At 39.2% G+C, this 12,192-nt stretch overlaps 1 protein-coding gene across 2 annotated transcripts in view; it reads left to right on the top strand.

Moving 5' to 3' along the window:
• LOC140466890 (F-box and leucine-rich repeat protein 13-like) overlaps positions 1-12,192 on the top strand; it is a 110,594-nt gene that overhangs the window by 9,205 nt on the left and 89,197 nt on the right. For both annotated transcript variants that reach the window (XM_072562667.1, XM_072562666.1), the window contains exon 2: positions 1,516-1,614. In XM_072562667.1, the coding sequence (XP_072418768.1) occupies positions 1,585-1,614 (30 nt within the window). In that variant the 5' untranslated portion in view covers positions 1,516-1,584. The remainder of the gene's footprint in view (positions 1-1,515; positions 1,615-12,192) is intronic.

Below are 12,192 nucleotides of genomic sequence, written 5' to 3'. Positions count from 1 at the left end.
GATCAGATGGGTCAATGGGCGGAGGAGTGGCAGTTGAAGTTAACTTAGATAAATGCGAGGTGCTACATTTTGGGAAAGCAAATCTTCGCAACGCATATACACTTAATGGTAAGGTCTTAATGAGTATTGCTGAACAAAGAGACCTTGGAGTGCAGGTTCATAGTTCCTTGAAAGTAGAGTTGCAGGTAGATTAGATAGTGAAAGAGGAGTTTGGTATGCTTTTTTTTATTGGTCAGAGTATTAAGTACAGGAGTTGGGAGGTCATGTTGCGTCTGTACAGGACATTGGTTAGGCAATTTTTGGAAAATTGCATGCAATTCTGATCTCCTTCCTATTGGAAGGATGTTGTGAAACTTGAAATGGTTCAGAAAAGATTTGGAACATAGAACATAGAAAAGTACAGCACAGAACAGGCACTTTGGCGCATGTGTTGTGCTGAGGTTTAATCCTAATGTAAAATATAGTAACTTAACCTACGCACCCCTCAACTCACTGCTATCCATGTGCATGTCTAGAAGTTGTTTAAATGTCCCCAATGACTCTGCTTCCACCACCACAGCTGGCAACGCATTCCATGCATTCATAACTCTCTGTGTAAAGAACCTAACTCTGATGTCTCCTTTACACCTTCCTCCTAATATCTTCAAACTATGACCCCTTGTACCAGTCAATCCTGCCCTGGGGAAAAGTCTCTAGCTATTGACTCTATCTATTCCACTCATTATTTGTACACCTCGATCAGGTCTCCTCTCTTCCTCCTTCTCTCCAGAGAGAAAAGTCTGAGCTTATTCAACCTTTCTTCGTAAGGCAAGCCGTCCAGTCCAGGCAGCATCCTGGTAAACCTGCTGTGCATCCTCTCCAAAGCCTCTGTATCTTTCAATCATTACTGCCTTCATAGAAAAAAGGCACTGGAACATTATCCATATTCACTTCTGTTATGGATGAGGCCAGACCCCTCAAAACATTTCAAGATGATAGCCCAGACCCAAACTTTTCTACTTGTTTTAAGCAGGTGTGATTGGATATTCTAGGAGTGATGCAGCCGAGTCAACTCACTCAGTTTTAAACTAAATAGAGTTTATTTACCCACGAACAAAAGAAAACTGAATTTAAAATAATGTAACTATTTGAAAACCCAACCAACATGAAAATGCAACTCAAAGAGCTTTTCTGATTTCCTGCAACATCCCCAAACACATACTTGGCAGAAAATGTAAATTCAAACACAGGTGACAGAGAGACACAGAGAGAGACTTTGGAAGAGATAATGGGCAATATAGGTTGGCTTTGGAAGATTTTCACTATGCCACTCGGTCAACTCATGAATGAATTTTTAAAAATTGAACATATGTTATCTTTGCTAGTAGTTAAGATTTTTCACATTTTTCGGTTGTACGCATACTCTGGGATCAATATATATTAAAAATTGGGGTGTTATTGAATCTGCCATAATCCTATAACTTGAATAAATATAAATACATTTTATGTCTCTCATGCATTTTTTTTGTCTTTTAGATCTCAGTGAGAGGCTTCCGGTCATTAGGAATTGGCTGCAGTGATATTGAACATCTTGTAATCAACGATATGGCAACTCTTACTAACAGCTGTATCACAGTAAGTGTATTCTATAAACAGACAAATATTAATACTAATTTAATTGTTCATTATTTTCATCAAGTTTTTTGTAAGACTTGAAATTATTTGAATTTTAAAGAATATTTGCTCCAAATATTTTGTAGTAATTGAATGAACTGTGAAAAGTATTCTCCCTGTCTCTATCTTTTTCTCTTTCTCTCTCTCTGTCCTACAAAGCCTCAGGCTCATAGGGTGAGTGCCAGTCTTCTCTCCACTATCTTCTTTCTGGCTTTGATGATTTCATGACTGCTGTTGTTGCTCTCCTTTGTTTTGTAAACAGTGCATTTCTGAGCTATTCCTTACATTTGTTGTTTCCTTTTTCACACAGCTATGATGTTAATGATTAGAATGGCACTTAAAATGCAGTCTTAGCATATCAACTGAGAATTTGAAATAAGAATTTTTTGCTTCCCATGCCAGCTTATTCAGCTCAGGCTGTCTTATTTATTGCCTTAACAATGGATTTTGTAGCAGGTTAGGTTTTGATATAATATTTCAAATCTTGGGGGAATACACGTAAACTGTCATCCCCTTTAATTACTTGTGGATGCAATAAAGCCCAATTTCCACCTTCTGTGCACCTTCTCCAGGGGTATTGCTAAACCTCCTGGATGTGACCTAACTCCAATAGCTCACAATTTACAAATATTACAAGTTTTAAAAACATGTTTTAACAACTTTCATACTTCCACAATGAATGATTAATTACAAATTACTCTATCCTTTTAAATCAGATAGCCCTGAATTTTCTTGTACGCTTTGATGCATTGATGCAAAATGGGAAACTTAGAAATAGCATTCAAATATAAGCGGATCTCATTTCTACCCTTTTTGCTTACTACTGAAATTTGGGTGGGGTAGCTGATTGCACCACTGCCATTTCAGCAGTTTAGACATTTTAGTAGCATTGAAATGATAGAATGACATCATACACATGAATTTCTATAATTTCCGCAGACTCCAATTTCACACAATCATCTGAGCACAGATCAACTATCCATAAACCCTTTCCAGTGTCCATCTAAGTGAATAGCATTTCAGGCTGCAGTGGGGTACCAGTGTGAAATAGCCCATGGTTGATTCTGTTATGAACCAGGCTAGACTCCCTCAAAATATTTCAAGAAGGTAGCCCAGACCCCAATGTTGCTAGTTGTTTTAAGAAGGTGTAGTGTGGATATTCCAGGGGTGTTGTAGTTGGCCAAACCACTTGATTTTAAACAAAACAGAATTTATTTGCACACAAACAGAAGAAAACTGAATTTAGGATAATTTAACCTATCTGAAAACCCAAATGACTTTATCGCAACTTAATGTTGCAAGCATTTGGAACAGCATTATCTCCTAATGGCCGACTGGTATTATCATTAGACTGTTAATCCAGAGACCTAGATTATGTTCTGGGAACCTGGGTTCAAATCTCGCCATGGCAGATGGTGGAATCTTAATTCAGTTTTAAAAACTGGAATCAAGAGTCAAATGATGACTGTGAATCCACTGCCAATTGTCGGAAAAAACCTAGCTGGTTCAGTAATGTCCTTTGGGGAAGGAAGCTATCATCCTTAACTAGTCTGGCCTACATGTGACTCCAGACCCACAGCAATGTGGTTGACTCAACTGCCCTCTGGACAATTAGGGTTGGGCAATAAATGCTGCCTAGCCAGCGATGTCCTCATCCCATGAAGAATAAACACCAACTTGGCAAAAAAATGTAAAATCAAACATAGGTTCTTGTGGAAGAGATGACAGAGAGAGTGAATTAACATGGTGCTGTTTCTTTGACCAGCAGCTCAAACAGCCTGCTTGCTAAAACAAAACCAAAACCAAAACCCTGAACTAGGAGAGTTGGTCACTCCTCTTTTCTTGTACAAAGAAATAGCTTAAAGGCTTTTTCAAGTAGATATTTCCACACCAATTGGAACCTCTGCATCTATGACCCCATTTGAGAAAGGACAACTTAACGTTGTTAAAGGAGCAGCATCATCTCAATTTGATTTGATTTATTGTTGTCACATGAAATGAGATGCAGTGAAAAGTAACGTTTGCGTGCTTTCCAGACAAATCATACCTTGCATAAATGCATCAGGGAAATAGAACAGAATGCAGAATATAATATGACATCTACAAAGAAGCTGCAGAGAGAGATCACCTCTAATGAGAGGTCTGTTCATAAGTCTGATAACAATGAAGAAGAAGCTGTTCTTGAATCCTTTCGTATGTGTTTTCAGACTTGTGTATCTTCTGCTCGATGGAAGAGGGTGGAGAAGAGAATAACCGATCATAGTTTTAGAATAATGAGTAGCAGATTTAAATCAGAGATTAGGAGTGTTCTGAATCTGTGGAATTCAGTAGCCCAGAGTGAGGTAGATGCTGGGATTTGAGAAGGGATGGACCTCTAATTAGTACTGGATTGAAGTGTTATGTGGAGAGGGCAGGAAAGTGGAGTTGAAGCTGAAGTGAGATTATCCATAATTATATCAATTGACAGAGTAGCTCCTAGTTCTTATGTTCTAATGTGGGCTCCCTGTGCTACAATAGCTCCCTGTGCTACTAAATCCCCATTAACAATATCTGGAACTACCACTGATCAACAATTGAACTGGCCTAACCAAGAACAAGTCAGATGTGAGGGATCTTTCAGGGAGTAACTCATCTTTTGACTCCCCAAAACCTCATCCACTATCTACAAGGCCCACATCAGGAGTGTGATGGAATATTCCCCACTTGTCTGGATGAGTGCAGCTGTAATAACACTTGAGAAGCTTGGCACTATCCAGGACAAAGTAGCTCACTTGATTGATACATGGTCAAATATTAATTCCCTGATGCATAGTAGCAGTGGTGCATATCATATATAAGACACAAAAAAATTCATCAAAGCTCCTTCCAAATCCATGACTATCATGTAGAAGGACAAAGTCAAGAGATACACGGGGCCACCATCTCCTGCAGACATTTTTGAAAAAAAATAAAGTCACTCATGGAATATTGTGTTGTAGTCTGGCAGCATGTATTATGTATTCTTGTTTGCCTTAGAGTCATTGAGATGTACATCATGGAAACAGATCCTTCAGTCCAACTTGTCTGTGCTGACCAGATATTCTACATTAATCTAATCTCATTTGCCAGTACATGGCCAATGTCCATCTAATCCTTTCTGATATATATATCCATCCAGATGCCTTTTAAATGTTGTAAAGGTACTAGCCTCCACCACTTCCCCTGGTAGCTCATTCCATACATGCTCGAAAGGTCCCTTTTAAATCTTTCCTATCTCACCTTAAACCTATGCCCTTTAGTTTAGGAATCCCCTACCCTGGGGAAAAGACCTTGACTATTCACCCCTTGTGACTTTATAAGGTCACCATGCATCTTCTGATGCTTCAGGGAAAATAGCCCCAGCCCAATCAGCCTCTTCCTATAGCTCAAACCCTCCAAACCCAACAACTTGGTTCTTTAAATCCTTTGAGCACTTTCATGTTTAACAACATCTTTCCTGTTGAAGGGAGACCAGAATTGAATGCAGCATTCTAAAAGAAGCCTAATCAATGTCCTGTACAGTAATAATATGACCTCTCAAGTCCAGTGCACTGACCAATGGTACTAAACGCCTTCTTCACTACCCTGCCTACCTGCAACTCTGCTTTCAAGGAACAATGAATCTCTTTGTTCGACAACTCATCATCTTTGGTATTCTAAGGTCATCGAGTTTTAGTTGCTGACTTTATCAGAAGGCAATCAATAGTACATCCGCTACTTTCTGACTCTTGCAGAACATCCTTTCAAATCTCCTGCATAGGAAGAACTCATGTTAACCGAATGAAGAATATGTCCAAAAACATATGGAAGATCCTATAAGCTGGTGTGAAATATGTTGAACTGGGCTTCAGGACACCGACATCAGCACCAAATGAGGATCTATAGGCCCACAATCCAACTGAAGTCATCAGGAGTAGAAGGGGGGAAGGGGTGTGTCTTAATGTTGATGGCCCAATCAAATGGCCAGCAGGCCTGAAGCCTCTGCAATCCCACTGAGAGAAATGGGTGTTGCTGAGGTAGTACGAGAAGTAAGATTTACAATTGTTGATCATCAGGTGGAGATGGCCTCCCCTCCAGAAAGATCATTGAAATTATGGAGTTTGCCTTCCTGCCTGTAGACTATTTTTCATCCATGGAACTTCTGCCTCCAAAGATCCCCTGGACTGCTGCAGTTGGGCTATCTTCAAGAAGCGGCAGCCTCCTTACATCTTAGCTTCTGTCCCACTAGCAACGAATGCTGGCAGCTGCATGAAGATCAGATTTAACCTGTTGCATGTTCTTCTTCCCATTAGCAACACTATTGGAGCTATCCCTGTAGTTGAATGAGAGGTGATTCCTAAGTTTGGTATCTAATGAAACTGTAGGCTGTTTCTTTAAATCTGCCTTCAAAGTTTCTGCCAGACCACTGGATGATGAATACTATTCGACTTAGGAAATATTCAAATTCTGTGCTGGCAAGTGATGGACCGTTATCTGTGACCAATACTTCCAGGAATCCCTGCATGGAAAGGATGTGTGCAGTTTTTCTATTGTTATCTGCCTGGTGTGTTGGAGGTTGCTTCAACTGAGGTACTCAACAGGACATTAGATAATTATTTGAACAGAAACAATATGCAAAGCCACAAGAAAAAGGTGGGAGAATGGAAGTAATTTGTCATGCATATTGGGTAGTTCGTGTACATGCAATGGCTAAATGGCATCCTTTTGCACTGGAGCACCATGACTATAAATATGACAAACTCTGCTGCAATAGAATATTTGGTTGGAAGATTGACTTGTGAAGTATTACTAAAAGTGACTAAATTCATACCTTTGGATTACCCAAGCCTGGAAATTTGAATGCAGGGTTCTCTGCTGCCCCTTCCCCACACACACTTCATATGTACCAAATTCCTTTCAGTTGGTGCATGACTGTTTGCTATAACCCATGGGAAGAGTGTCTTGCAGCAGCATTAAAGTGGAGCAGTTTGGGGAGCGTATTCAACAGTGAAGCAACCTGGGAAGTGTGTCCCGCAGTTAGTCCTTGTTGAAAAAAAAACAAAAATGACATCACAGAAAGTTTGTACGTGCATTGTCTGTGCAGTCTCAGCTTCCAAGAGTGGAGACAGCAAGACCTGCAGGGAACACCTAGCCCCACAACTTTTGAAAAATCTGATGAAATTAGCATCAGCAAAAAACAGAGGTCTGATTGGTAGGAATTTGTTCTTTCTCCCCTAAAGAAAAAAGGAGCGAGCTACATAAATTGGTTAATGCTATTCTTAGGCTTCAACATAGTACGCTTATTAGTGGTAAAGTTAATATAATTCATAAAAAGCAACATAGGTAAGTGAATAATAACTAAATGATTCATTCAAACTCATTAAAAATGCATATGGTGTGTCAAAGCTGCAGTTTGTGGCATCTCAATATTACTATTGTATTCCAGGGCAAACATTATCTTGTTAAGTATTTAAAGTTATCATAGAATAGTATCCCTACAGTGTGGAAACATTTGGCCCAACAGGTTCACACTGACCCTCCGAAGAGTATCTCACCTAGACCCATTCCCCTACCCTATTACTCTACATTTCCCCAATTAATGCACTTAACCTACACATCCCTGGACACAATGGGCAATTTAGCATGGCCAATTCACCTAACCTGCATATCTTTGGAACGTGGGAGGACACTGGAACCCTCGGAGGAAATCCATGAGGAGAAGTCCATATGAACATCCACCTGAGGCTGGAATCGAACCCAGGTCACTGGCACTGTGAGGCAGCAGTGCTGACCACTGAGCCACTATGCCACCCAATGAGATAGATTAGCTAAATGACCATGGTACCACAGTAAAGAAAACTATTCAAGTGGGGGAGTCAAAAGTAATATAGTGGTAATAAGGGACAGCATAGACTGTCTATAAACACTAGTCTCTGCAGAGTCCAGATCGCTGTGCTCTCAGCTGGTGAAAAACTTTCAGTGGGAGGGGAAGCATCCAGTTCTTGTGGTTTATGTAATCACCAATGAAATGTATGAACTAGGCATCAAATTAAGAAGCAGAACCTGTGCCGTGAGCTTAGAGTAAACAAAGATAGACGGATGAATGTGTGGCTGAAAGACTGGTGTGAGAGCAGTGGGTTCCAGTTAGTGTGGCACTGGCACCAAGACTGGGCAAAGTGCAATCTGTACTTTTGGGATGATCTGCACCTGAACCATACTGGGCCTAATGTTCTTGTGAACAATGTAACTAGGGAAGTATTTTAAACTGTAGACGTTTAAACTAAATACTGGGGCAAAGGTCCAAATTTGGGAAGTTTTAGTGAATCAAAGTATGGAAAAAAGACAACGGGGAAGGAATTAATGTACTAATTATAAACAGTGGCAGAAAGGGACAGAGAATTCAGATAAACTAGAGATTTGTAAAACAATAAAATGAATACATTTAAGGCACTGTATTTGAATGCATGTTGCAGATGAACTAGGAGTACAAATTGAGAAAAGTAAGTATGATCTAGTGGCCATTACTGAGACATAGCTGCAGAATAACCTAGATTGGGTGTTGAATATTGAAGGGAATGGGACATTTAGGAAGGACAAGAAGCTAAGAGATGATGATGGAGCAGTTTTGCTATTCAAAGATGATGTTAGCACAATAGAGAGATGACCTTAATTCAGTAAAGCAGGATACAGAAAGAATCTTGTTACCTCCGATTACAAAGGGATCTTGATCAGGTGGGCCAATGGGCTGAGAAGTGGCAGATGGAGTTTAATTCAAATAAATGTGAGGTGCTGCATTTTGAGAAAGCAAGTCTTAGCAGGGCTTATAACTTGATGGTAAGGTCCTATGTAATGTTACTGAACAGATAGACCTTGGAGTGCAGGTTCATAGCTCCTTGAAAGTGGGGGCTCAGGTAGATAGGATAGTGAAGAAGGCATTTGGTATGTGTACCTTTGTTGGTTAGAATATTGAGTACAGGAGTAAGGAGGTCATGTTGCGGCTGTACAGGACATTGGTTAGGCCACTGTTGGAATATTGCTAGAGGATATAGTTTTCAGGTGAGAGGGGAAAGATATAAAAGAGACCTAACGGCCAACCTTTTCATGCAGAGAGTGGTAAGTGTATGGAATCAGCTGCCAGAGGAAGTGGTGGAGGCTAGTACAATTGCAACATTTAAAAGGCATATAGATGGGTACGTGAATAGGAAGGGTTTGGAAGGATATGGGCCAGATGCTGGCAGGTGGGACTAGATTGGGTTGGGATATCTAGTCGACGTGGACGAGTTGGACCAAAGGATCTGTTTCTGTGCTGTACATCTCTATAGCTCTATGACTTTATGAGAAATCATAAAGGCAAGGGATCACTTGTGTGCAGACCTCTTAACAGCAACCAGGTAGTAGGATAGGCTATCAAGGAAGAAATAATATAAGCCTGTCAAAAGCATACAAATCTTTTCACTGTGCCTGGGTAACACGTGACAATAAATTCAATTCAAATTCAATTCAACAATTATCATGTTAACCTACATACGGACTGGAAAAGTCAGAAGGGAAAAAGCAATCTAGATGAGGAATTTCGGGGCAATTTCTTAGGCACCAACCAGACAGTAGGGTATACCAGACCTGGTTTTGACCAATGAAATAAGAGTGACTGAAAGCGCCCCTGTGTAGCAGCAATAACAGTATGATTGAATTTTGCATACAATTTAAGGAAGAGAACTGTGGGTCTGTGATGACTATCTTGATTTTAAGCAAAAGCAATTATGAGGGCATGAAAGCAGAGCTAAAGAAAGTGAACTAACACTTTAGGTTAATGGATTGGCCAATAGAAACACAGTGGGAAACATGTTAAGAGGATATTCCAGAAAGCGCAGAATAGATACATTCCATCAAATAAGGAAAATTCTAAGAGATGCACTGCCATCTGTAATTTACTAATAAAATCAAAGATTATAACAAGGTAATTGATGATTGGACAGAACATTAAAAAAAATAATGGTGATGGAAAAGGAGAATAGGAGCAAATTAGCCAAAAATACAAAAGCAGATAGGAAAAGTTTCTTCAGATATTAAAAAGAAAAGAATGAACAATGTATTGGTCCTCTTGAAAATGAGTCTGGGAATTAGTAATGGTGGATAAAAAGAAGGCAGATGAATTAAACAGATAGTTTCCTTCAGTCCTCACTAGAGTCAATACAAGTAACACCCCAAAAATATCTGTAAATTCGGAATTGAAATGGAAGGAGAAACCCAAATGATTACATTTACCAGGGAACTAGCATGGAGTAAATTGTTGGAATTGTGAGTTGACAAGTCCCTGGGATCTGATAGATTTCATTCTAGAGTCTTAAACATAGCAGCTAGTGAGATAGTTGATGTGTTGGTTTTAATTTTCCAAATCTCATTCGATTCAGGGAAGGTTCTTTTAGCCTTAAGATAGTTAATGTAACTCCCTTTAATCAAAAAGGGAAGGAGGCAGAAAGAAGGAAACTACAAGCTCGTTAGCTGAACATCTTTCAAGGGAAAATATCATTAAAGATATTATAATAAGGCACTTGGATACACTCAAGGTGATCAGACAGAGATAACATGGTATTGTCAAAGGGAAATCATGTTTATTAATTTTTGGAGTCCTTTGAAGAAATAACTTACGCTGTTGGATAAAGGCCAACCAGTGGACATATTGTAGTTAAATTTCCAGAAGGCATTTGTTAAAGTGCCACATCAAAGGTTATTGGAGAAATTAAATGCTCATGGTGTTGGTTGGGTAAGATATTAGCATAGATAGAAAGTTGGCAGGCCAACAGGAAGCGGAATAGGAATAAATGAATGTTTTTCAGGCTGGTAGAATGTCATGAGTAGTGTGTCACCGGAGTTGGTTTTGGAGCCTCAACTCTTTACGATTTATATAAATGATACGGATGAAGGGACCATAGGTATGGTAACTAAATTTGCTTATGACACAAAGGTCGGAAAATGAGTTGTGAAGAGAGGATATAAGGAGTCTACAAAGGGTTATAGATACAATGCTGTAAGGCTCAATGAATTTTCTCTGAAACCTCAAACCTTTGTTCCCATCCAGGTGCTCAGAAAAAAATGAGTAAATTCCAGTCCTTCAAAAATCTGGGGATGATCACACATTACCAAAAGAATTTTGGATTTCTTACAAAAAAAACAGTTAATATGTAGCCCCCAACCATTTGCAGTGCATATTCAGCCCATGCGGGGATAGATATTAGTTTACAATTTAGTTGATGTGCTAAGATTTTATTAAGTATCTATCACACTTCACTGGGGTAACACACTAAAAATTGAGCTCCAGTATTCTCAGAGTTGCTACAGAAGCTCCAGTGTTATTAAAGTACACAAAAGTTCACCAATTTACCTGTGTGTAAAGATCCAGATGAAGTGAAAATACAATATTGGTTTCTGTACTAAACACAGATGAACTACTGACATATAACTCTAACTTCTATATCGAACTCCCCCAACACACATGTAAAGACAGACACACAAGCACTGGTGTTATGTATGCAGGGAATAAGCCAATGGTCTCTGACCACAGGGTTCACTGAAATGATCCTATTGATTGCCAGACTTGCCATTCTTCAATCTCTTTTCTCTGGGTTCTTTCTCACTTCTTTATAGGATGCACAGGTGACTGGTATGTTAATTGCAAAGTCTCTTGGTTACTGGCTAAAAGCCACAGCTTACAACAACTAGTGAGGGAAAATAAAGTGGCTTTCTTCAGATTTTAGTTTTTTTCTAATGCAAAGCGAGACACATTACTTCCCCTTACAGAGGATCATTTGTACCCACAAGTTTTTTGGCTACCCAGGCAGCAACCACACAACCCTGGTGTTAGGCTGAATGGAACCAGCCTTTAACAAAGCAGTAATGTAAACATTACTTCCAGTAAGTTCTGGTAACTTCCACTTAAAAGTGCATTAATCCCTTCCACAATCCTTGATTTTCCCATTTCAGTGGCCAGAAACAACTGTGCTGAGATTAATAAGTGTGACCATAAAATATTAGGTAGACCTGGTTGGAGTGGACTGAGAAAGGACTCAGTAAAGACTATTGAGGGACAAAGGTAGACATTCAATAAAATAATTCATGTCTCACAGCAAAGATATATCCTAGTGAGAAAAAAGGATTTTGAAGATACTAAGTCAACCATGGTTAAGCAGAGAAGTTAAGGATAGTGTCAAATTGAAAGAAAAACATACAATGTCACTATAATTATTGGTAAAGCAGAGTATTGGGAAAGTTTTAAAAACCAAAAAGCTTTAAATAGAAAATATAAAGTGACATGTAATATGATGATGGACATCAAGAGTTTAAGTATATAAAAAGGAAGTGTGAGGCCAAAGTTAACATAGACTTCTTAGAGACAAAGTTGGGGAAATACTAAAGAGGAACCAGGAAATGGCAAAGGAGTTAAATCAATACTCTCCATCAGTCTTAACAGTAGAAGACGTTAATAGTCTTCCAAAATTCCTAAATCATCAAGAGGCAAAAAGAGGAGAGAAAATTAATACAGTA

The sequence above is a fragment of the Chiloscyllium punctatum genome, chromosome 44, assembly GCF_047496795.1.
Source record: "Chiloscyllium punctatum isolate Juve2018m chromosome 44, sChiPun1.3, whole genome shotgun sequence".
Lineage (NCBI taxonomy): Eukaryota > Metazoa > Chordata > Chondrichthyes > Orectolobiformes > Hemiscylliidae > Chiloscyllium > Chiloscyllium punctatum.
Note: the sequence above shows the minus strand (reverse complement) of the source record. Positions and strands in the feature narration are given on the sequence as shown.